Source organism: Lissotriton helveticus, chromosome 5_1 (genome assembly GCF_964261635.1).
Source record: "Lissotriton helveticus chromosome 5_1, aLisHel1.1, whole genome shotgun sequence".
Taxonomy (NCBI): domain Eukaryota; kingdom Metazoa; phylum Chordata; class Amphibia; order Caudata; family Salamandridae; genus Lissotriton; species Lissotriton helveticus.
In genome coordinates, this window is record NC_136065.1 from 639,339,356 (window position 1) to 639,366,749 (window position 27,394).

At 45.2% G+C, this 27,394-nt stretch overlaps 1 protein-coding gene across 2 annotated transcripts in view; it reads left to right on the forward strand.

Moving 5' to 3' along the window:
- LOC144754806 (solute carrier family 2, facilitated glucose transporter member 1-like) overlaps nucleotides 1-27,394 on the forward strand; it is a 697,724-nt gene that overhangs the window by 626,090 nt on the left and 44,240 nt on the right. The window contains exon 1 of one of the 2 annotated variants that reach the window (XM_078643030.1): nucleotides 24,293-24,655. The exons of the other annotated variant lie outside the window; for it this stretch is intronic. Within the exon in view, the coding sequence (XP_078499156.1) occupies nucleotides 24,638-24,655 (18 nt within the window). The 5' untranslated portion in view covers nucleotides 24,293-24,637. Of the gene's footprint in view, nucleotides 1-24,292; nucleotides 24,656-27,394 lie in introns of those variants that run through there. 2 annotated transcript variants of the gene reach the window in all.

The following is a 27,394-nucleotide window of genomic DNA, read 5'->3' on the forward strand; positions in this document are numbered from 1 at the left end:
CCACTGCCATGCACACACGGACACCACCACTGCCATGCACACACGGACACCACCACTGCCATGCACACACGGACACCACCACTGCCATGCACACACGGACACCACCACTGCCATGCACACACGGACACCACCACTGCCATGCACACTCGGACACCACCACTGCCATGCACACACGGACACCACCATTGCCATGCACACACGGACACCACCACTGCCATGCACACACGGACACCACCACTGTCATGCACACACGCACACCACCACTGCCGTGCACACACGCACACCACCACTGCCGTGCACACACGCACACCACCACTGCCGTGCACACACGCACACCACCACTGCCGTGCACACACAGACACCACCACTGCTGTGCACACACGGACACCACTACTGCCGTGCACACACGGACACCACCACTGCCATGCACACACAAACACCACCACTGCCGTGCACACACGGACACCACCACTGCCATGCACACACAGACACCACCACTGCCATGCACACACGCACACCACCACTGCCGTGCACACACGGACACCACCTCATTATGCAGGAGCTGCGCCTCTCGCCCCGTTATGATGTGTCGGGGCGTAATAGAAAAATGTTATTACATCGCAACACCTCGCAAGTTGTGTTTTTTAAATTATTTGTTATCCTTTTTACGGTTTGTGGCATATTGAATTTTACATTGTGTTATTTTATTAACCTATGTCCTGTCCCGTCCCCCCCCCCCACTTCAAATAAGGCAAACAATCTACAACATATCACTCTGCACTGCTACAAGTTAAACACTTGTGGTCATTGACTATGTCTGTTGACTTCCATTACAAAGGCGTAGCGAACAAGGCCTATATTTATTCAGCACAGCAAAACTAGCACTCTATATTACTGGCAACTTTGCTTGGCATAAGCAACAGCTAACCATTCACAAACAATGTTTATATACCAATTGCAAATAAAAAAAAGTTAATGCAAAGCATTGTCATTTACAATGCCAGTAACTCAAACTTTAATGCTGCAAGACCTATTGCATTGCAAATGCTTGTTTACTATGCAATGGTCATTTCTGTGAGTGCACTTTGCAATGATTTTAATTAATTGTGCAAATAAAAACTTTACTTTACTACTTACTACAAGTCACCCGGGTGGCCCTAATCGGGTCACTTCCTTCAGATATGCTCCTAGTGAAAGAGCAGAAGTCACTCATAGTGAAGTTACCCAATGGCTGAAGTGGGCTGTATATACATACAACTAGCATCTTCAAATGTCCTTTTTGTCTGACTGGGAGTCACAAGAGCCATTTTATACTGGGATGTAGATGGCTAACAGTTCTTGTTTACCAACAAATTGTTATAGGCAGGGTGTCACTGAAGTGCGTGGTCTCATTACATGGGGGTCGAAGGGGCGGTAACTGGAGTCAGGTGCACCTTCAGGATTACAAGTTCCCTGGGATCACCGCATTTTTTACGTTTTTCAGCTGGATTCTTTTCCTGCTAAAAAGCAAGTCAATTGTCTTGGTGAAATACCTAGTCAATTCCCCAAAAACTTGATATGGGTTATGGGTAGGCGCCTGCTTCCCCACAGGAGTATGTCTGTAATTTTAGGACAGAGGGGACCTTAAAGGGCTGTTTTTTGGCTCACTCTTAATGAGCCTGTATGTAGTTTATTTAGGACTGTTTAGGGAGCCCAGAGGGAATAGCATGCATTATATTTGATCTGTGAGTGTTGGAAGCTTCAGTAAAGTTGGGGTGTCCATTGACAAAATGGGCGAGAAATTTTTATAAAAACAGCCAATTAGTTGTACCTTGACCTGTGACAGCTTTGACATGGTAGTGTGTTTATATACATAAATATCCCCTCCCATCATCCCCACACCCTGTTTTAAGTGCTTCCCCACTGTTAGACCTGGCATCTTTAGGTGTGGTTTCCCCTGCCTTTTTGCTTCTGACCTCATGTTTTGAAAGTGTGCTGTATTTTATTTTTTTCTGGTGTTAAGGCTCGGGGCACTTTACCACTCCTGAACAGTGCTAAAGTGCAAGTGCTATATGTCTAAAATGTAATAGTATTTAGTTTCTCCACGATTGGCCTATTTAATTTACTAGTAAGTCCCTAGTGCAGAGCACCTGCTGTGCCCAGGGCCAGTAAGTCAAATGCTGAATAGTGGGCTTGCAGCACTGATTGTGCCACCCATATGAGTAGCTTTGCAAAGATGTCTCAGACCTGCCACTGTGGTGTCTGAGTGCAGTTTTAAACTGTCATTTCGTGCACCCATTTGCCAGGCCCAAACTTCCCTCTTATTACATGTAAGGCAGCCCTAAGGTAGGCCCAAAGAAGCCCCCTGGGCAGGGTGCAGTGTATTTAAAAGTTAGGAAACCTACTGTTGTGTTTATCATGGGTTCCGTGCTCACCATGCCACTGGAGTCAAGCTAGCCTGGCCAATGAGGGGTGATAATTGCAAAAAACACAGTTGATGGACAGAATGTAGAACAATGTCATACATTCACCCCAGTACAAGGATCTGGGCCTAAATCCATCGTTTTTTGAGGGGTGATACCTTGAAACCGGTCCCAGGATGCTTGTTAACAGTCCAGGGAATATCTGGCCTGGCAGTTTGGGCTGGACTGTTCCCATGAGGCAAAGGTCAAGACTGATTTGCTTACGGTTGGGTTCAAACTGGAATGGCCTGGTGAGCATAAAACTAGGGATTTAGGCCAGATCTCTGTACTGGTGGTGAATGTTTGACATTGTTCAGCATTCCGTCCATCGGGTGTTCTTTTTGCATCAGTCTGGATGATGGCAGCTTGCCCAATATTTTATTATCCACATTAACAATAGACTGGTATGCCTTAAAATCTGCTTTCCCAGCTTCAATACTAGCACTATTAGAGCATACCACAGAATAAAATACATAAATAAACAACAAATAAATAAATAGGTTTGATTTTTTATTTATAAGTGAAGGTCAGTATTAAGAAAAAAATAAGGTAATGGTCTTTATTGCCTAACATATAGGCAGACTATGCAAACATCTGCAGAGGAAAAAATGAACTAAACAGCAGGGTGACTGTATGTGACATGGCGCTGGGATTTAGTTATCAAGTCCACCTTCATTAAAAATGTTCCTGATTGGTTGAAAATTGCCTCCATGTGTTGTGTTTCTGTGAACAGGAAGCTTAGGGGCAGGAAACAGATGGAGAGGGGAGGTTTGCAAGTATCCACTGGCCAGAAAATTGCAATCATTCTATGGTGTCTGTTCCTTCTTTTTAAACCTGGGCAAAATGTATGTTTTGCCGGCATAATCTTGTGTAATTTCTTGAATTTCATGTTAAGTTTGTAACGCTAAATTCCTGAAGTTTAGGCATAGCACCACATGACATAGTTATGCCAAGGTATGGTGCGCTGGAACAATTGGAAATACCTGAACAATCGCGGCACTTTTTATATTTTTTATTTATAAAGTTTTATATTGCGCAAACAAGATCCCAAAGGGTATCAGAGCGCTTTACAAAAATGATGGAAGGAAGGACATAAGAGCAATGACGACATCGAGTAAGAATAAAAATTTAAAAAACAAGGAATAATCCCATAATTACAAGGTTACAACTTACAAGGCAGATAAGACAGGATGAGTAATACAATAAACAGGTTTATAGCAGGCTAGGCAGGAAGGCACGTTATGCGGTATGGAAGAACAGCATCAAATGTTTGTACAGTCAACGTAGGATTTTGTTTTATTTTTGCAGAATGTCACATATTTACGGAAAAGCAAATCACACAGTTGTTGCTTACCATTACTTCCTTTCAACGTGCATGTTAATTTGTTTGGCCAAGCAGTGGCATTATTCACCTACGTCAAATGTAAGGGAAAAACTAAATCAATCCCCTGGAAGACCGTAGCAAAGCGTTTAAAGTGTGCACCTGGGTATGAAGCCGTTTATTGTCACACGAAACCGTGTGGAGCGGCCATTTTAGAGATTTCGAGTCCCTGAATCTCTCTGAGAGGACTGCATCACAACCCCTGCACAGAACAAAGAGGGTTTATAAACCCCACCAGTGGTTCTGCCCCACCCCTGGCATAATCAATAGCTTACTGTACTTCACGGCTACCTCGAAAACCTCTTTGCAGCCACAGGAGTCCGTCCTGCGGGTAATAAGAAACAAGGGCGCGATTGGTTGATGAAATTAAGAGAGAAAGCACAGTTTGCATGGGTGTAATTGAACGTGCACATCTGGAACTAAACTAGCCAATGGAAGGAAATAAGTTGTGTAAAGCGGTATAGACTCTTGCAAAGCGGTATAGCAACTGATTTAAAACAAATAGCATCTAAAGAGTGAAAAGCAGCAATATTATTGAAAAATCTTAGCGGGAAATCAGACAAGTGGTGGTCACCTGGATGATGCTTTCTTTTCAGAGCTTTTTCCTTTCACGGGAAGAATTAATCATTCCTGCTTTGCAGACTATTTAGCTGAGCCTTTCCTACTCTAACAGATGCATACACATAATAATGGCGGCGCCGTGTGCCTTGTTTTGCATCCCCCAGGCCTTCAAAGAACGTGACTCACATACGCTACACAATTCTTGCCCTGCACGCCGAAAACTCTGATATTTTTCGATCTTACGCACAGACCTAACCTTACTTTTTAGTCAGCAACATTTAAAATCCTGGGACTTGTAGTTCTGCTTTTGTCATTGTATGTATGGGCCTATTAATCCTTGCCTGATCCGTGTTGATGGTTAGGAAGCTGCAACTTAGAGTGTCACACATGGCAAGGGGCCGCCTGACCTCCATGCTTGGTTTACTCGTGGTTCCTATGATTAGTCATCTGAGCCCTTGAGCGGGCCTTTCCAGAGGCACCAACCACTCTTTCCTGCTGGCTGGGAGCAGCGTCTCTTGTCTGTACATCATCAAATGTTTCCTCTTTTTTTATTTGATTTGTGTATTGTTTTATCTGATTTGAATATTGTACACTATTTTTTACAATGCCTAAAAATGCAAATATTGGTTCTATATTTTTTATGCTTGATTTTATATTATCATGATAATTAACATTGATTGACTTGTTGATGTCAACAAGATCAATAACATCAGAAAAAGGTGTGTGGCTGAACTCTATATCCTACTCAAGGTTCAAAGTTCAACGTGCTTTTAAAGAAAAAGGAGAAAATCACATGACAAAAAAGAGGCCCGCTTAAAACCCACCTACTATTCCCTGTTCCCTCTCCTATTCGATCACCTCATATCTCTTATTTTTCCTGTCTGCCTTTTCTCTTTCTTTTTTTCCCCTTCTTATTTACTAAATGGAATCTTCCACCCACCGTAATACGATTCTTCTAAATGACATACTCTTGTAATCGTCCTGTTCTTGTAAACTGTATACTGATCATGTCATCTTCTGCATTACTGTGTATTATTCTTATTTCTTTTTCTTCAAAATTAATAACATAGTTTTGAAATCAAAAAGATAAGAAATCGGCATTGAAGGCAATGTCGCTCGTTTGTTAAAGGGGCCATTCCTGGAATTATGATCTACAATAGGGCCCACAACCCAAGCTGACATCATCAAGAAAACGAACATTCTGGAATACCTATTGCTGGTGATTGATAGCAATACAGGTTTTTTCCTCTAAACTGGATGGCCCCTTTAAATTGAGTCAGGTGGCATTCTTCCCATCTGTACCTTAAACAATTTACGTTGCCCTTGGTTGCAACTTACAGACAATTTGCTTCTGTCAAGTTGCTCATTTTTCCACTCCCTGTGGGTTATCACTCCCACCACACATCTCAGCGCCGTTTTACGTCTTATCCATGCCTCAATGTAAAGTGCTCCGCTTTAAGATGTCGTCCGGTGAACTCTTTGGTCTGCGCTATTTTGGTTGTGAAATGTGCTTGAGCTCTAAGTGCCTGTACTTGGGATTTGTTATCTCTCCTTGTTGCAGTGATAGTGTACACTGCACTGATCAAGGTTATGCATGAGCAGGGCATAGTGGGACAAAGGCTGTTTCCTTCTCTCCAAACAGCTCACAATCCTGGGTTGAAATTCTCTTGAAATGGGAGAGGTGTTATGAGTTGGGCTTTCAGATACGCCTTGTAAGTTTAGGACACATAGGACATTTGTTCCAGTACTAAAACCCTCACGATGGCATCCCGTAGTCTGAACCCCTAAAAATTGTGGGTGGCCTTCTAATTTACAATTTCTGAAAATAATCTTTAATTTTCTGCGCTTGACCTGTATTTTGAGAATGAAGAAGACAGAAACGCTTTTTTTTATATGAGAACTGTGAAAAACAATCAAATGTAAGGAGTGTTTTATTAAGTAGTTCATCAAAAACGGGTTCACCCTCTGGTCGTAGGAACCTAGGAATTTAGGACCAGATATATCAATAGTAGGAACAGAGATTATCTAATTACGATTTTCTGCAAATCACAATTAGGAAATTGCTATTCCTAATGTATGAAACCCATAGAGTCTCATTTAGCGATGAACCATGCACCTTAGTGGGTCACAAATAGACCTTCCTCATGAATATTATTTGCGACCCATTAGGAATGGAAACCATCACAGAGATGGTGGCCTACTAAGGTCCACAGGCCACCCTGTCTGTGGTAGCTTTTAAATAAAGCAGCCTTTTTTTTTTATTTCCAGTAATTTTTTATTGAATTTATATATACAAGGTGCATTGCACTTACAGGGGTAGAAGTAAGGCGATACAAAAAGAAGAATATACAAGAGGCAAAAGAAATGTCCCGGGGGGGGGGGGGGAGAGGGGACAGGGAGACAGGTAAAAGTAACAATGGTGTTTCTGACTGGTTACATAGTTCTGTAGTTCTGGCGCTGCATCATGTTCGTATAGTCTCGTTGTTCTTGTCTCGGCTTCTGGCCCGTCCCCCCGCCCGCCCTGTTCTTGCGGTTGGGCTTGTACGAGTTCGTGTGGCCGGTGATTTTGTCCAGTTCGCGGCCATTGATTGTCCACCCCCTCAGTGGCAGGAAAGGAACCAGAAAAAGAGAGAGAGTGGGAGGTATAGGGAGAGTTTTGTATGGTTGTGGTGTTGGAAGGAGCGCATTACTAGCCTAGGACGGGTTTATGACTCCCTCGGGAGCGTTAGCTAGCGTGGGCGACTACGATGGTTTGTGTGAGGACAAGTAGTTGTCCAGAGAGAGCCACATTTCGCACTTTGTGTGTGTCTTTGGTGTGTGGTTGGCCGTTATGGTGTCCGCCCCCCTTAGGAAGATGACCCAGTTGAACCAGGTCTTGAAGGAGGCCTTCCCTGTGTCTTTCCAGTTGTTCAGGACTGTCTTGACCGCCTCTGTGAGTAGGAGGTCAGTCAGGTCTCTGTCCTCCCTGGATTTGATTGTTGGGGCCATGAATCCTGTGGCTAAGCTGTGAAACTCGAGCTGGAGTGGGGTGCCTAATATGTCGTTTATAAGTTCGCCTATCTTGTGCCAGAATTTTTAACTTTGGGGCAGTGGAAAATCAGATGTGCTAGATCGCCTTTCTGTTTGTTGCAGTTCCAGCATGTGTCATTTTCGCGGATGCCTATGGAAGCTAGGCGGGCGGGGGTCCAGTACGCTTTGTGTATCAGCCAGTATTTGGTCTGGTCTAGGGTGGTTGTTACTTTCCTTTTCGAGGTAGATGTCCAGAGGTCGGACTTTTCTCTCTCACTAAATTTCCTGCCCATTAGTGATTCCCAGTATGCAGTGGCCTTGTTATTTAGCTTGGTAGTTCCTGGGCACAGTGCTTTGTAGAGGTGCGCTACCTGGTGTCCCGTTTTGTTTAGGTCAGTGGCGTATTGCAGGATTGAGGGTGTTTGCTTGTTGAGGTCTGCCTTGCTGATCGCTACTTTAATCTTAAGAAAGTTGTATAGCTCAATGCTGTCTAGTTTGTATTCATTCTTGAGTGAGTTGAAAGTGGTGTGTGTGCCTTGGGTGTGTAATTGACTAGCTGTGGAGATGTCGTGCTTGTACCAGGAGTGCATGTCTAGTGTTCTATCCTTGTATTTGATCTTGGGGTTATGCCATATGGACTCCCACTGAGTGTTCCTCACGCTTGTGTCCATCTTCCTGTCTATCTTGAGGAGGGCTGTCTTGGTGTTCCTGAGTATGGGGTTGTGCGTGATTTTGGGGTGTTTGGTTGCCGTGAGGAGGGCGATGGGTTCCATTCCTTCTAGCAGTCTCCTCTCTAGTGAGAGCCATGCTGGGGTGTATTCTTGTTTGGGGGTGAGCCAGTACACCCTTGTTTCGCAGTGCATGCGGTTTGGACGGCAATGCGGACGGGAGCCTAGGTCCGATGTCTCCATAGCCCAGAGGCAAAAACAGCGTTTTAACCACAGCCATACCAGTTCAACCCAAGCAACAAAAGGAGCCAAGGTCACCGGAACACCTGGGGGACAAAAGGAACTGAAAAGGTAGCCGCGCAGATGCAACATAGCTGAGTAATAGCTAACTTCTCGCGCCTGAACAACAGAGGACGGAGCGCAGGCAAAATGGCGATTGGCGAGTAGGCGCGCTAGAGACGAGCGAGGTGAGAGCAACATCCGACACGGCGTACTGTCCACACCTACTACCCCCCGCCAGCACCACCAAGCGCAGCGGCAGCTGATTCAGCTACAAGCGATCATACCAGCAACTCGTGAAAAGCTAGTTTTGGACTGTCTCGGTAACACAAAGGAGACAAAAGTGAAACCAGGAACAGGGCGCCGCCATCTTGGGCCGAAGTGGTCGCAGACAGAACTACGCTCCTCGAGTGTATGGACGAAGCGACAACCCAGCTGAAAGAGTAAACCAACCTGTGGGGCGAAACGACACCATAGGGAATCACGCAGAAACCCCAAAAACTGCACAATAGCCAACTTCCGGCACCCGTAACAGCAGAGAACAGAACCCAGGCAAAATGGCGACCGGAGGGATGGGCTACTAAAACACAGACAAGGTGAGAGCAGCGGACAACATGGCGAGCTGCCGGCACTCTATCCGCCCCCCGCCAGCGTCCACCTAGCGCCGCATCAGCCCACCTGAGGTCCCGCAAGCGACAGAAACCGGTAGCCAATGTGTGGTGTCCCGGCAGTAACGAAGGGACGAAAGTTAAAACAAAAAACAGGGCGCCGCCATTTTTTAAAGGACGAAGGCTGCAGTCAAGCAAAGACATCTATCTAGCGGGCACAGAAGTAGCTGTAGCACGCTAAATAGGCGGCCACCAGCTGGTACACAAACGGAGGGATCATCGGACCTCACCTGAGCGTGCGAAACAGGCGGTAGCAGCGCCAGAGGAAGCTATCCTGGCAGCAAGAAGAAAAAGAAGCAAGCACAACACCAAGAGACACTAACGCAGCGCTGAGGCAACAAGGCCAGCCCGACCTCACACGAACAGGGCGTAGCGCGCGCCTCAGCCAGCAATAGAGCAGCAAGCGGAAGAGGCGCTAAGGCCCAGAAGCACGCTCAGGGAAAAGAAGCACTACAATATACGCGCTGGCAGGAGCAAAAGCGAAAACGAGAACGAGGAACATCAGAGAACCTAGCAGGTACCGAACGCACCACACGGTCCCCGTACCAAGAACTGAACCAGCCAAAGCCCTAGCGTCAATCCAGAAAGAGGGCAGATTAGGCAGCTTCCTATCTAGGAGGGGCATCGAAACAATGACAGGACATGAAGGGAAAACCGCCAACGATCAGAAAAAGCCCAAAAAAGATACACCTGAGTCACCACTGAAAAAGAAAAATGACGCAATCACCCTAGAGACTATCCTAAAAAGGGTTAATTAAGGCAACGCAGTGGCCAAGCAAATAAAGATAACAATAGACAACATGCAGCTGGAGCTAGCAGCGATAAGAGCGGACCTACATAGTACCAACACGAGAATAGAAGCCGCAGAGGGGCGAATAAGCGATATCGAAGACGTGACCGCCAAGAACAACAAAGCCCTAGCAGAATGTTCCAAGACTACAAAAGCCATACAAAAGCCGCTGGCCGAACAAGACGATCGGGCGAGGAGGGGCAACATAAGGATCCTGGGAGTCCCAGAAGGAATAGAAGACGCACCAGGTACCTGTGCAGCCATGCTAAAGCAGCCTTTTTTTTTAAAATACAATCCGTTTCCCTTAGAGGAAAACGGGATGCATTTAAAAAGAAATGTTTTTTTCTTCTTTTGTTTAGTTAAGAAGACGCGGTGTCCTGTGGACCACTGTGTCTCTTAAACAACTTTTTTTAAGGTGCAAATGAAAACGGGTCCCCAGGGGCCCCATTTCCATTTGCAAATGCTTTTCCACTACACTTTGGTAGTCAGTAAATTATGAATATTTTGTGACTGGAATTCGGTCGCAAATCATTAATACATACCATTCCGATTTTGTATTTTGAATGGACCCCCCTTCCAAATACCACATTGTTATATGATCGCAAACCAAATTGCGATTTAGTAGCATGCTACTGATTCACTGTTTGGGTTTGGTACATACTAAAATACTGTTTTGCGTTCGCAAACAGGCCTATTCTGCAAATCGGGTCATTTGCAGCTGCTGTTTGCTGTAGAAGGTGGAAAGATAATGTGAATGACACGACAACAGGCCAATGGGCTTAGAACGCTGGTGGAAAGCCCCTATAGGTAATTATATTATATATCTAACTTTAGTACAGTCAAAAGGTCTTCAGTTATGCCACACCTACAAGTTAACTAGTGGTGGGCCCTTATATTCTATCACAACTAATCTGAGGTCATTGACTCATTGATAAAGCATATTACAGTCACAAAAGAGCAGTTCCTTTTGACTACCTTCGTTCTGGGCATAGAGGCTAAACTTTTTCCGACTGAAAGCCAGCATACTGATCTACCCAATCCACCAGACGTCATTACTTGAGTCTGCCATGGAGGAGCAGTGCATGAACATGATTTAAAAAATGTTTTTATTTTAGATTTGTCAAAAGGCACAACCATAGTCATTCAAGTCCTTACAGTTAACCCTTGACTCTCACATACAGCACTGATGGATACATCACATGTAGATCTTTGTTTGATAAACAGAGGAGAGAACACTACAATATGTAGACGAGAATTATCACATCCGGAGTGTTGAGTTTTTTCCATTGAAGATAAGCTCTTGGGTCCCACCAGCAGTCTTTGGGCCTAGCAGTGGTGGTAACTAATTCACAGTATATCTCTCGAAATTCATTGCAATAAAGCTGATACGAAAGCGATTTGTCGAAAAACCCTCTAGCCATTGGATCGCAGCTCTTCGCTTAGCCAACATAGAGACGGAGGCACAAAGTGCGCCTTGAGACCCAAACATGCATCAAGCAAGCCAAAAAGCATAGCTCTGGAAAGTAAGGGAATTTCCTTGCTACTCATTATATAAAACACGTCACTAACATCTTGGTGGGGTTAAGTGGGCGACTTGTGAGAGTGTTGTGAGGCTCAGGCAGGCTACACGTGTGGGTAATGATAATGGTCTCTGGAGGTGGCTAGAGCGTGGGAGGCCCTGGTTCAGGCTCTGAGGGACTCCCCGATGGCAGAGGAGACGGAATGCGCGATACATGTCCATGTGATTGACAGACAAGGAACAATGCTTTGCAAGCCCTTTGAACAATTGATACCATAGTGGGGTATGAGATTCTGCACGAGCCCACACCACCGACTATGTAGGGGGGAGGGTGTTGAGGGGGAAGTTGGGTATTAACATGGGGGCATATTTGACAGAACTGGATAGTATGGCACCGGTTACTATTGATTGTATGATGACCGTATAAAATTAATAAAATATGTTTAAAAAAAAAAAAACTAACATCTTGGTGGGGTGGACGGATGTAGGTGACCATGCCTGTATTTGGATAGCATGGCTAATGCCTAAATTAGGACTGGGATCTTATGCCTATATAAGGGCAATGCGAACTGTGCCTATATAAGGCATGATCATTGAAAACAATGGGGTAGACCCAATAAGTCAAATGACCTGGGTAATAGTATATATAAGAAAGTGGTCCTAGACAAAAGTTCCAAAAGTCAATTGATGTAAATCTTAGTTTTGCAAAAAACAGATTGAATCTGAGACCAAAAGGAGATGTATTGCTTGCATATTATGCTATAAATGCAATGCAACCAACACAACAAAGAAAAACATTTGTATCGCAATTTTATTTACACATTCATAAAATGAAAAGAGGATAGAAAAGTGATGCTCAAGTGATAAGGAAAGGAAACTCAAAACACAAGATTTACGGTAATTCTATACAACATGAGGGCAATTTGAATTGCACAAACAAAGCCTACCCATACAATTCTATGTACATTATTTCACAAGGGGGGGGGGAATAATGGTATAGGCTTTAAAAATTATAAAAGGGGGGCGTAATCGTCGACGTTTCGACCCTGGCGCAATACGGGAAATTCACGACCTCTGCTGCGGGTCTTCTTCAGGACGTGAGGGCGGGGGGGGGGGGGGCGGGGGGGAGGAGCACCACAAGTATTTTGTTGAGGTGTGTCAGGCCAGATCTGTTGGGTGGGCCACCTCTGACTGGTGAGTCCGTTGTGTTTCAATCAGAAGAGATGATTTAATTGTATAGCGCGATGAATCGTTCCTGGTCTGATGACACGATCGACGCAATGCTGGTTGTTCAAGAAGGGAGCACTGTTTAGAGGACCTTGTGTCCGTTCGTTAGATGTTCGATAATTCCTCCGGGGGGTTCTTTAAGAAACGAAAAAGCACACTCCAACCGAGTCAATTTGCGCAGTATTGCAAAGAGTTCAAAGCACGTCCCGTCTCTCACTGAGCGGAAACCACGGCTTTTTCGAGGTGCTCCTCCCCTCCTCCCCCCGCCCCCCTGCCCTCACGTCCTGAAGAAGACCCGCAGCAGAGGTCGTGAATTTCCCGTATTGCGCCAGGGTCGAAACGTCGACGATTACGCCCCCCTTTTATAATTTTTAAAGCCTATACCATTATGACCACTTTCTTATATATATATAAGGCATGAATCGGGAAAACCTATATACGGACACCTAAAGCGGAATACAACAGTATGGGTGGGTATTGTGTGACTTTTGGAGGAGCTACCATAATAAAGAGCCTTCCCAACTTAATTTTTTCGATTGTCACTGCAATGTATTTAGAAACATGGGCGTAGGGTGTAAAAATGCAAAGGTTGGTGATCCTCAGTCCAGACAGAGATGCTACAAAAGGAAGCAGGGTTTGACAATTCTTGATTTTCACCCAGTGGTATACACACTTTATGACATTCATGGATGGTCCCTTCCTAACCTGACAGAGGAGTGTAGCAGCAGCCTGTGCCCTAGGGTAGTAATGCTCAAAAGTACGGCCTGGGGGCCACATGCGGCCTTCTTGACACTTACATGTGCCCCACTTGTCAACATCAGTACTGGGCTGCTGTTTGCTCGACTTGGCACTAACATTAAAAAGAAGATGTTAAATAAACAGGTAAGCATGTATTTAAAGGTTAATTGAAGTTAAAGAAAGGAAATAATTCGGGAGTCCTGCACCACTCAGCTTTAGAAACACCTTCATTTTTAAAGGCATCTTGCTGCAAAAGTGTAAAAGTATAACAACATTCAAAAAGTATGTTTTATTAACACGTAGAACCAATTAACCACAGCACATCAGATTATCTTATTTCATTGAATTCAGAAGTCTATTTTCAGTAGTGATAGTTTCCAAATATTAATTCAGAAACATTCCTTCTTTCTTCCACCCTCACAACAATGCCATGTCAGCTGTTATTTGCACTGTTTGGGTGGCTGGAGTTCCTATTATACATTGACATTCACTTATTATCTCAAGCACAGGAGAGGTTTTTGTACAACACACATCCTGAAGTCATGTATTTCGAGGTCCTGATAGGCGGGAAGTTTATTATCAGTGGGAGCGGAAAGCCATACAAATATCTACGAATGCAAATTTCCTGAAGAGAGTCACGTCGGGGAACGTGAAGAATGTACAGGATGGAGGCAAAGCAGAGGAAAGGTGAAGAAACTCCAGTGAGTCAAAGAAAGTAAATATTGCAGAGTAGCTGATGACGAAATGTGCTGTAAATCATGAACTAGGTCAAAGGGAAGAGAACAGAGGAAAAGTGAGACACATCCTTCACTCAAGAAGAATTTCCGGTTTATTGCAGTCGTGTCTCCCTGTGGTAATAACTTGCTCGTTTTTCACGCCTTAACGTACAAGCCTCGGCCATTTGAGCAATAGAAATATTTAAGAATATTTCATACATTACACAAATACGTTTGGGAGGGCCTCTACGTGAAAACTGAATCATGGTATGCCCAATGCATTTTCCATAGTTTCTACAATCAAGTTGCTAGCACAGTGCATAGATCAGATGCTCATATCCAGGATCACATTTCACACAAGACCTATTTGCTCTCACCTGTCTCCTGTGGTTAAAAATTATGGCAAAAAGGTAAACGGAAGAAGACCAACAATTGGGCGGAATGAGCAAAACCCAGTCACCAAAATTGTTGCAACAATATCCAGCATACAAATAAAAATATCCAGGGCTTAATTTGTGTAGCCGCTCAACAAATGTGGTGAAGGTGCGGGAATCAGGAGATATGCCACCCAAGTCAGGTAGAACCAAATAATACAAATACATTTTGTAGCATACGTGTGCCCCATGTCTTTTTAGGTCTCATCTGAGAGACCATATGTGCAGTCACTTGCAAGCGATTTCGTTGCTTTAAAAAATCTAGAAAAAAGTGCTTAGTAATCACCTATTACTTACCATTGGTAGGTGTCATCGCCACTCTCATTTCCTTACTTCCCATTGGTCAGGGTGTGCTGGTTTTACTTTCTCTTCCTGTGTTTGTCTTATCAATGGAGCATGGACCACATACTGATTAATATCTTTATTAGTGTCTTTCAGCTTCTCGTGCTCGGATTAAGGTACTTCTTTTCTTCCCATTTCCACTCAGTTGCTAGTTTTATTTTCAGTGTGTATTTATGATCAGAGTGTTGTAGCTGGTAGTTAGAAATAAGGAATTCACAATGCTCACTTAGAAGTATTATATTGCCTTTGTGAGACCGTGCCTTGTTCAGTCCATATTTATAGACTTTGATTATTTGGATGTCATCTGTTCTGTAATGGGTATTCATGTTTTCCATTACAGGGGGCAGGTTTTTCCTGTAACACTCAAGTTGTTTAGTATAATTAAATAGATTAAAAGTAGACAAATGCTTTCAGAGCAGAATAAATTACGCGTATTAGGTGATCGTCCTTCACTATAGTCCCTGAATACTTTGTTTGCATACTGCACAGTGTGATCCGACATAATGGTTAGGGAAGAGCTAGTGATTGCATGGACTCATCTTTGTAGACCAGGGTTTATTTCTCATCATCACATTTTAACGCAGAGCAAGAAGGAGGGTGGAAATGGAGAAAGAAGGATGAAGAGAAAGATCTCAAAACAGTAAGAAAAAGAGAAAGCATGGAAGAAACACAACCTGAAAGAGTGAGAACAAAGGAGGTGTAGGGCGTTGGAAGAAAGAGGCATGAGGTGGAATCTAGACTAGATCTGTGATGTGGCGAGTTCCTAAAAAACGTCAGCCATAGTTATTTATTATTTACAATGCGCAAGGTAGCTGTATTAAATTGGAACTGCAGACCAAGTGACGATGAAGACACCCCTGGAGGTGCTGCTGCAAAATTAGCACTAAAAGGAAATGGGGTTTCAGGGTGTGGGCACTTTCGCAATACTGAAATATTGTAAATATGTTGGCCCTACATATGTAATATCTCTGCTCTATGAGTAACAAGATTCAGAAATTCAAATTTAAAAATTGTCTTTACAATACTGATTAGTCTCTGGGGTGTAACCAGGATGGCAGAATTGGGAGGTGGGGGCAATCTGAAAACTCTGGCTTATCTCCTGCGTGGGTTTGGCATCTGGTGGGCATGAGTAAGAGAATATGATGATAAATGTTATATCTATTTAAGGTTTTGGGTCGGGTCTGGTGCGGTGCAACTGGTACTACCGCACTGGGTGCTGACTGCAGTGAGGCACCGTACTTGCAAGTTTATTAGGGTTTTTTTTTAGCACATGCTGCAGGGTTCCTTTCCTCCAGAAATTTCCAGGCAACAAAAAAAATGTCAAGATAACTGACTGATTAATGTTCTTCCTGGAGAGAGATCAGAGTTTTGTCTAATTGAAGTTTTGACTCACTATAAAGTAGCACATAGGATTAATGTGCCTGCTGCAAAGAATGTGTACCATGCAGATCCCGGAATCCATATAATGTAAATAGGTCAGTGGGTTACTGCTTTTAAAAGAGACATCCTCTTGTTACTTGCAATTTGTAAGTTAAAATCCTAATATACTACAGAGAGGTATTAACTTTCATCAAAGAACTGCATCCACACTGCAAAGTAAAGATTAGAGCATAGATTAATGTTGCAAAAAGGGTTAATTTGGGTAGTAATCGATTCTTATTATTAAACAGAACCCCAAACTATGTTGTTCCTTTTTAAATTCTGAGTTTGTGCTTCTCTGGACCAAGCACTCTTAAACTATACTGCTTACCAGTATGGATGAAATGTCCATCCTACACCTTGTAAGCCTCTGTCTAATGTAACATTTCCTATGGACTGATTTACAAACTTATGATTGACTGTCTCTCTGTAATGTGTGTGTGATGCAAAGTGCTCTGACACACTACACTGGTATGAGTGACGCTATATAATTACTTAATTGCATCTGAGAGAGAGTGGCTATGGAGACTTGGGAACTGGTAAAGGGTGATAGCAAGGGAATATAAGGTGGAGGTGGTCATTGGGGGCGCAAACAAGCATTGTCGCTCCGCACGCTACCAGGGCTAAAGCCGGCCCTGGGTTTTGTAAAACGCAGCCCACATCACCTGGATGTCAGAGTACTTTATCATGGAGAGAGACAATGAGATGAATCCCTCACTTGAACATACAAACATAAATATGCAATTTGCAGTGTATATTTAGAAAGTTTAATGTACCGAAACTACTTGTCACAGAGAACCAGTTTAAATACTTAAGCAGTGATAATAAATGCATACAACAGTAGGTGTTCAAAGTGGATCTTAAGGTCTCAGATAGAACTAAAGGCAGCAGAGGCTGGTGCTGCAGAAGAGTGGCGGGGGAACAAACTAAGTAAATAACTAAATAAACTGACCTGTAGCCAGCCGCATCGTGCTCTTCTGCTGCTCTTCTCACTGGCACAGGCTCTCAGGCTCCCAGACTCCACTGCGGCCCATGGTGACTCTGTTCTCGTGTCATGAGAGCAGTGTCAGGATTGGCCTGAGCGCTCTGAATTTGTGCTCCCAATGAGAGTAGGAGCCTGTGCCTACTCCCTCAAACCTGGGAACGCAGCTCCGGTGAAGACAGCTTCAGTGCGGATGATGGGTTGGCCGTCCCGAGTCAACCCGCCAAACTGTCATGCACACTGACAACAGTGCCCACCAGTCCCCTTGCAACCCCATGGCACCACCCCAAAGACTCGAAAGGAAAGAAAAACTAAAATGATAATAAAATATGTTTTTAATCATTTTCGTTTTCCTTTCCTGCCATTTGGAGGAGCTGCAGCTGACTAAACATGAATATGGTAAGAGTCATGTAGGATGTTGCAGTATTATAGTGGATAATCTTGTATGCCCAAAGAGTGGGATAGAGGTAATGAGAATTTAGAGTTGAGATAGGAACTCTTTGATTTCTCTTTTAAATACTATGTACAAAGGGCTTTCGACAGGGCAGGATAAATGCCATTCCTGATTTTGGGTGCTGTTCTGGAGAATAATAATGTAGAGTTCTTAGTATTCATGAGTTTGGAATTTCAAGTCCAAGTCAACCTATTTCTAGCATTTCTGTTTTGCCAGGATATGCAGTTTTGTGCTAAATAACTTGACATTTTCGGATGTATAGCCCTATTGGTTATTCAGGCTGCTCGAAGTATGCACCTTTTGGCAATGGGGAGCAAGTTCAAAGAATTCAGTTCAGGGAAGATATGCTCAGTTATCTTTGTGTACGTGATAAACAATGCTTAAGAGATTATTGCAGTTATTGGGAAGGTCAGTGAGAAACATTATCCAATATTCTAATCTGGACATAACTAAAGACTGGACTATCCTTTTTTATAGCCTTTTTAGGGATCAGGTATTTCAAATTGTGAATGAGATTGGGTTTACAGCTGAAGTGGAATGTATTTATTAGCTTTCTATATTGATAGTAGGGATTTTATCTACTACAGCGTGAGGGGTTATTAGAATGAGGTTGCTAAAATTGATATGGTTCGTTTTAAAACATTGAGTATGGGACATAGTGTAAATCATCTCTTTAGGCATTTGAGGGATGTACTACCAGAGATGCGGAGTGGTGACCTCTGTAGTGTGGATAAAGGATTTTACAAAGAAGGGCAATTTCCTAACATAACGGTACTCACAAACTGCAAGATTGCTGGATGGACAATATTAGCAAGCTGCAAGATTGTTGGGTGGCTGTATTGGGTGGATTGTTAGCCTAGCCTCTCAACATGCCCAGATATAACAACAAGCATTGGCATAGCAATAGATCTCGCCTTTGGGACCTGCTGCGCAACTAAATACTTATAAGGTACAAAAGGCGAGACCTAGTGGCTATGCCAATGCTTGTTTTTCTGAGCTTGGCCTGAGCATTACCCGATCCTGATTGTCTGCCATTTTAGCCCCGCCCCTATTGATTAACATTAGCCACGCTCCTTCATTTGCCAGGTTAGCCCCCCCCTCCTGGAAAAATTTCTGCCGACGTCCATGGATGGCGCTGTTGTTTTTCTCTGGTACCAGGTCTGAGTCTGCACTGACAAGCGGGGTTGTCGTCGGCCGAGCGATTTACATCTCACAATGAGTTTGGTAAGCAACCAAGCGCTATATAAATTCAAGCAAAGTACAAAACACGGGCAATCTGATTTGTGTTGCTGCCATACAGAAAAACGACCTCACAATCCATTATAAAGGTGATAACGAACACACTGATAGGACTGTGCATGTAACCTGCATGCATGGGCGTCCGCAGGGGGAGGGGCGCTGCCCCCCCTCCCCCCAAGAGCGCTTCTCCTTGCCCCCACCTGCGCACGCCCATGTGCACAAATGCATCCCGGAGGGAGGCCTGACGCCGGGGCTCGTCCTCAGGCAGGAAATCACCTTTTGTCTGTAGTTTTAGGCATTCCAGGGAACAGAGCTGTTCCCCTGCAAAAGGCCTCAGCTCCCTGATGGGGCCGCCTCGCACTCCTCTGAGCACAAGAGAAGCCCACCCCGCCCATTATCATTCTGTGTGGAGCTGATTGCCACATACAGAATGACAATGGGTCAGTCTGGGCTGGCACAGCATATGGTGGCCTCTTACAGCCTCAGTCCTGGGCAGGGCATTCTGTCACATGGAAGTGCAAAAACGCCTATGCTGCTGCTAGGTGAGAATCCAGTTAGCCAAAGGAAGGCGGTGAAAGAAGTTGAAAGGGAAGGATTATAGTTATAGTATAGCAGCCATGGTTGCTGCTTTTTTATTTTATGCAACTAACAACCATAGACAAGGCCACTAGTTCTGGCTTGTTGTAGGTGTAACATTACTTGTTCTAAATGTAACGTTACTTGTTGTATTATGTATCTGGATGCAATGAAAGAAGCAACAAAAATACCAGTCGGGCGGCACATTATATTAAGCTCAGCTTTTTAGCGTATATGTTTTAAGCCACGCATTTTATTACATCAAACACCCTTTTGGAGAGACCCCCCTAGTTTTTTCATACCACTTAAAGCTCTGGAAACAACACCATGTCACAGTCGCCCCAAGTCAAGGCACTGTGCATCATGCATGACTCTTGCCTTCCACTTTTTCAGATTGCCTAAGTGCTGGGGCATAGTGAACCCTGCTCCAGCCCACCCCTAGCTTTAGGAACTACAGCGAGGGTGGAGGTCTTGATGGGTCTCATAATTAGTGTGCAAAGGTGAGTGAGTAAGTAAGTGAAGGGATGGGTGGATGGATGGCTGGATAGATGAGTGAAATGATGGATGGATGAATGAGTGAAAGGGTGGATGACAGGCGAGTGAATGGTTGGATGGATTGATGAATAGATAAGTGAAAGGGTGGATTGATGAATTGATAAGTGAAAGTGTGAATGGATGGACGGATGAGTGAAAGGGTGGATGTAAGGCTGGATGAGTGAGTGAAAGGGCGGGTAGATGGACAAAAGGATAGATAGATGAGAGAAGGAGTGAAAGAGTGGATGGATGAGTAAAAGGATGGATGAATGATAGGTTCAATGGGTGGATTCATGAGTGGATGAGTAGATGGATGGGTGGGTGGATGGATGGTTAAGTGAAAGGGGAATTGAAAGTGGAAGGGGGATGGGTAAATGGATGACTGAATGGGTGAATGGCTGGATGGATGAGTTAATGGATAGATAGGTGGAAGAGTGAATGGATGAGTGTATGGATGGATAGAGTGAAAGGATGGATGGATGATAAATGAGTAAAAGGGTTGATTGAGGGGTGGATGAGTGAAATGATGGATGGAAGGAAACGTGATGGATAGGTTTGTAAATGGATGAATATGGACATGGATGCAGCCGAGGTCGGTAGTGGGAATAGCTGCCGGGCTGTGACGTCGGGAGGGGGAGGGGCAGGGTCGGGGGTAGTACCCTATGGATTACGGAGCTTTACAGGTAAGTAAACATATAAATAAATAAAATGAATTTTGTTGCATGCACTGCATCGCATTTGGGGATGTAGTGCACGCAACAAAATTCGTTTTATTTATTTATATGTTTACTTACCTGTAAAGCTCCGTAATCCATAAATTACTACCCCCACCCTGCCCCTCCCGACGTCACCGCCCGGCAGCTACTCCCACTACCGACCACGGCTCAATGGATGGGCACACAGTTGGAAGGACAGAATGAATGGTGAAAGACTGAATGATGGATGAAAGTATGAATACACATTGTAAGCTCCATCATCTTAATCAACATTTCTTAAACATTGACTTTCCCATTTATATGAGTGATTGTCTCTATATAATATGTGTGTGTTGTAACGCACTCCAAAACTCTTCCCCACATAATTGGGATGAGTAGCACTATAGAAGAAATTACATACACATGAGAGAGGGTCTATGTGAAGATGAGGGGCGCCATTGGAGGGTGGTATCAAGGCCAGACTGGCCGGACCGGACATCAGGTGTATTCTCTGGGAGCTGGAAAGGTGGGGGCGGTTTTGTTACCACAAAAAGACCTGCACGTTTGCTTAAAGCTGCAAGTATACTGACAAACCATGAAGTGCACAATTGTCTCAACCTAATATAAACTTATTTTCACTTGTACTTTAGTGGTTGTCTATTTACTTACTTATATACTATTGCACAACCTTCTCTGATTTGTCTGTAAACCTTACCTTTTGTCTTGAATTTTGACCTCCTGTCCTGAATTTGTGTCCCGAATTTTGACCCTTCGTCCTGAATTTTTACACTCACTGTCCTGAATTTGGAATTTGCACCCATGCCAGTTGGTCACCCTAGTCATCACATTAACCCCTCCAGGTGCCGATGGTTGGGGTGGGCGGTGATCCTCGGCGTTCAGATGGAAGCAGGGGTCTACCAATGACAGAGGCAACAAGTGCAGGCGCCCTGCAACCCACTCATCACCACCACATGAAGGAAGAAAAGAACCTGATAAGGGTTCAGGGCGGGTATGGGTTTTGGGGTGCCAGGGGGACAATTTTAGGGGTCAGGACGGGTATGGGTTATGGGATGCTGGGGGGCTAATTGTAGGGATCAGGGAATATATGAGTGTTAAGGGGCCAGGGGGTCAAATCAGGGTTCAGCGACGGCCCGTGTAGGGCGATACACCGGGCGGTGACGCGGGGCAGGGTGGGGGGTGTAAAATACAGGAAACGGACGATTACAGGTAAGTAACGTAAAATAATTAAATAAAACAAATTTTGTTGCGTGCGCTGCATCGTATTTGCCGATGCAGCGCGCGCAACAAAATTTGTTTTATTTATTTTTTATGTTTCTTACCTGTAATCCTCCGTTTCCCGTATTTTACACCCCCCCCACCCTGCCCCCCCCCCCCCCCCCCCCCCGGTGTAACGCCCTACACGGGCCGTCGCTGTTAGGGTTAATTTGTGTGCTCTAATTGTTGTCCAGTTTCGAATGCAGAATTCACCACTTTTTTTTCTCAGCTTGGCCTGAGCATTACCCGATCATTATTGTCTGCCATTTTAGCCCTGCCCCTATTGATTAACATTAGCCACGCCCCTTCGTTTGCCAGGTTAGCCCTCTCCCTGGAAAAATTTCTGCGGATGCCCATGCCTACACGCTGTTTCAAATCTTGTTACACTTCCGGTGTTTGGTCCTATATTTCAGGGTCGTTTTCCACTTAATTGCACCGTTCTTTTGCTCTGTTGCTGGACGGGTGCGCGCAAGTGCTTGCTTAGGGCAGGTCACGGGAGTTAGCCGCCCTGTCTCGACATTCGCCAGCATCTTTCATCACTGCAGTCATCTGCCTCCTGAGTCACACAAGGATATTTGAGAACTTGCAAGGCCGGTGGGTTCATGGGGCGGGGCATGGCCCTGCAGACACGCCCACTGCATCGCAGCTGGGCTGGCTTCCACCGGGTGTTCAGTGAAACGAACAGGCGAAGCTAGCGCCGGCGAGTGTGCCTGGTCAAAAGCAGTGCTATGAATGGGCAGGTACTGGCAAGTACTGGGTACTGCATCTTCAAATTGAACAAGAGAGTACCAGCTCGCAAGGAGTGTACCGACACTTCTCATTAATAATAAACACTCGGGGGTAACGAGCACGTTTCAATGTAAGCACACTGATTAACTCATCGAGTCCACGTTATTTTTTGCAAACTGGGCTCCGGGCCGGCCTTTAGCCTGGGCGAGCTGGGCCCACGCCCAGGGCGTTGACATTCAGAGGGGCGCCTGGAGCTGTCTGCGTGCAGATGATGCACTCTCCCACTGAAAGGGCTTTTGGGATTCCGCCCACACTGTGTTGTATCCTTCTTTTTTTCATATAGACTGCTGGCACCCCCTTAAATCACATCTTGGGCTCCCATCTCCTTGACACCCTCTTTACAACTTCTTTCACAACTTGGCCCTGGCAGGAAAGAACTGAGCCGGGGTGGTTCAGGTGAGAGCGGGGACCTGTGTGTATATTAAATGTCTCAACCCCCAACGTGCCCCACCCCCAATCACAGCTGAGGAACAAAAGGTCCGCCTGGACAGCAGGTAGCGAAGGTCTCACACAGGAGCAGCTGAACCGCTATAACATCAAATTCAAAGTATCGTTTTCCAAACAATTAAACACCTTTCTGGTCACACAGTGCTGGCAAATACGGAACCACAGAGCTACTCAGTGGTATTTTATTACATTCTAGAACTTGCAATTGTGTTTCTCCTCGGGATGAATACAGGAATACACGTAACAAGATACAAAGAAAATATATATTTGGTAAATAATGGAGCTAATGGGTTACTCTTTGTATATCTCAAATTACAGGCTACAATTAGGACTAAGAGGCGCCGAATGTGTTTGTTTCCAGGGCGCTATCTGTGCAAAGGCCTGCTGGGACATGTAGTTCTCACTTTATAATGGGATAAGCGCTAATACAAGTTCGAGCATGCAAATCAAAACCCTGCCATAGATGAGCTCGTCAGCTAGGAAACTTGAGAGCTCTGTGCAGCGTTGCATGGAGAGGATTCAAAAACGGCCACTGCACAGCTGCACGCAGGCGCGCGCCCAATGTCTACAATTAGGTGCTTAACGTTTTTAAAAAATTATTTTTACGACAGTGCAAGAAGGCCAATTGTTTGGCACTTTCGGCCCTCCAATATGCCCACTTTTGAGGATTATCCGTGGTCACTTGTATTTATATAGTGCTTACTACCCGCGAATAGGCGATGGCAGAGTAAGCGCTATACATTTAGAATTGTGCAGATGAGCTGTGGTAGCACCACGCAACGCCCCCACCCTACAATATCACCAAAGGAAACCATGATACTAAAATCAGCGTTACTGTACTCCTGCAGCATCCGGGTACTTATTGCAACAAACTATAGCACGCAGGAATGCAAAGCCGGGAGACGACAAGAGGGAAGAACAGGCTCACTTTGTGCAGCAGGCAGGGAAGGGTGTGGGGAGGCATCGGGTGACAGGCTAGGCAGATGACGTCTGGACACACCTCCCGCGCACCCCCTAGGAGGCAAAAGTGGGTTCGGTGCCTGAAGACCAATCGGAAGCGACGGGGGCGCGGCCTCGGCGTATAAACCGGTCCTGCCAGCCGGCCGGCTAGATTTCACCGCAGCTGAACATCACATGCGCAGGAGGACGACTGTAGGCAGTATCTGCGACCAGCATCCCTTTAGAAGCATCTCTGATCGCAGGCCAGGCGTGGCGCGAAACCCTACTCACCACGCGTGAGCTCCATAGGCGCGAATATCTCAGGGGCACCGGAAACCCCGCACTGTGGGCAGAGTATACCCAGAACTAGTTTTTAAACGAGTTTTCTACCTCTTTCTACTTTGAGGATACCGAGCCTGGGAAAGAGGCGGTTAATTCTACATAGAGCGCTACATTAGCGTCGATCGGACAGGCTACCAGGAGCACCAGCCCCGGTGACGAGAGCGAGCTGCGGCATGGAGTCGGGAAGTAAGGTGAGTGAACAGGAAAGAGGGGAGTCACCCTTTTATTACATATAGTATTAGGACTATTCGACTATAACAGTGCCAGTGACGGCGCCAATTTGTAGGAACGTAACTAGTGAATTTTTCTTAATCGTTTTGGTAATTTGAAATACCTATGACACGTAGACATGTTACCATCGCAAGTCGATGAAACAAGCGTTGTTACACTAATATACCAGGAAGACTGGAAATGTACCCGCTCTGGTATGTTTCTGCGGTTCGGTATGAGTCATGGCATCACGCCCTTTTTTGTGCCTGCGGACAAGACGCAATATTTACAATGTTCTCTGTGCGGGGCTTGCTGTCTGCACTGTTTTCAGCGTCTATGCTGTGGTGCATTTTGTTTGTATTATCTCGTGCTGTGTCGTAATGGAGCGCCATGTCGTATGTTGTGTTATGGTTTGCTGCCTAATGTTATGCTTTGTTACGTTCTTCTATACAATACTAACCGGCTTCTGATAATGCTCAACTGTAAGAGGGTATCGTGGTATATTGCCTTGCGCCATGTTATAAATTAAGGCCAGGGTGGATGCAATGGCGCCATAATTTATAGCTCCTGTACTGGACCGTGCATGGATTACTCTTTAATAATGCTGTGCTGGGCAGGCTGCCCTCCGGTGAGTGGGTATTGTCAGGGCGTGTTTTGGAACGGAACTGTTACATCTTCGCTGGGGCCTATGTGCGGGGTCGTAGATATCAATAGTTCAACAGGTGCAGTGGCACCGGGTGCCCAGGGGACGAGGGGTTCAGTGTCATCTTGAAGAATTCCGGGGGCACGGGCAAGACCCGATTTTGGGGCCCCTGTTCGGAAAAAAATAGTTATATTACCAATTTACAGTTAATTCAAGCCCATTTTATCTAAACCATACTACATTATCTTAAAATGTGCACCCAAAAAAGAACCTCACGATGACAATGGGTAGGGCGAGAGACCTAGACAGAAGTAAAGGTGGGCAGATGTTAAATTAAGAGAAATGCAATTTTCCAGTGTGCCCCATGGAGGGCGGGGGCCCTGGGAAATTGCATACTTTACCCATGCAGTAAAACGTCTATGGAGGGGTCTACTTCAGCCAAGAGCCTTTTTTTTTTTAACAACTAAAAACCAGGGCATACGTGTTTTCTTGCATTGGGGCTCAGGGTAACCTTGCGTTGCCATGCCTTTGTGGAAGGTGATGGAGAGGAGCAGTGCGAGTCAAACAATGCAAGCGGCGGGTGTGAAATGGAGTCTGCATCTTGGCTTTACTTCTTTACTCCGCATTGGACCACAGAAATGTGTTTTGTGGGGGAGGGGTGCGGACTACGGAAACCTAGTTGTTTCAGTTGGTCAAATACTCCCCGCCCTAATCCCAAGGTCATCAGTCGTAAATGTGTGGGACTCCAAGTTCCACCCAGGTTGCACTTATTATTGTGGGTCGAGTAGTGGCATTTTCAAGTTTCAGAAGACGAAGGTGGACCCCGGCCTGGAGGAGTTACTCCCTAGTGTATCTGGCATGTACGGTAGATCTCTACTTGCCTTCATCACTGGGGTGGCAAGTAAGACAACGATGTTTTACGCCTTTATTAAGCCACACAACATAAGTGGGGCAAATAGGTGGTTTCGTCTCGGGGTGTGTGTGATGGATCGCTGTCGTCTGGCCGAGACATGTACTGGATTGATTTACCATTTATTTACACTACCGTGGTTTACAACGAATGTTATTAAAATATAGACGGCCTTTATTTGAAGTGTCGGGTTGCTGGGAAGTACGTGCTAGTACACCCCTATAGGTGGACCCTGAAGAATGAAATTGCTGTTGTAGCCCGGCTCTTAACGCTCTTTGGTGTGTGAGTCATCTTGCTGCGCTCTGTCCTCGCTGTCTACTGACTGCAGGGACGGGGAGAAACTTCATGATTTTTAATACAGTCGGGAATGCGAATACAGAGAAGCTGCCTCCCCATTAACATCGCTGTTAGTCCTCATTACCTACTTGTTGCTGCAGTATTTTTAGCCGGGTTTCGTAGTAACAGCAACATACACAGACCGTGCGTGGCGACGCAGGTCAGGCGGGGCCAGGCCTACGGCTCTGACGTGCGTAGCCTGGGAAGGATGCTGCGTCTTCGAGAAGATGGAGTCTGTGCGCCCATTGGGGGAACAGGGCTTAAGCAGCGATTGGCTAGTGAGAGCCAGATGCGCATTGTACCACGGGAAATGTGTAGCTGTTTCCTACAGGCTTGCTGTGGTTTAGTCGGAGGCAATGACGCACCAGGTTCAGCCAATTGCTAAACTAAGGAGTTTCCTGACATGCTGTGTCAGTATGTCACGCGCCATTTCTAAAAGACCAGACCTTTTTTGAAGGACATGTTTTAGGGATCAGTCAGTGTCGGTAATGCATTAGTTTACACCCCGATGCAAACGGAGATATTTATCGACTTGTCAGCTCTGCTTACAAGGAGACAGATTTCTCTGCAGACCAATTACTGTATAACTTATATTTCTCAAGCAAACTGTTCCCATTAAAGGTTCTATCCAAACTAGACTACGGAAATGCCACCCTCACAGGCACAGTGAAATCCTCATAGCCCCCATGTGAACAACTCTAAACGCATCATATCTTACCCTCCCTGAAAAATCTCAAATGGCTCCCCATTAAAGCTTGCTGCCAATTCAAAACTGCTTGTCTCATCACCCACAAAGTCCTTCACACTGGCAAACCCGCCAACCTTGCAGCC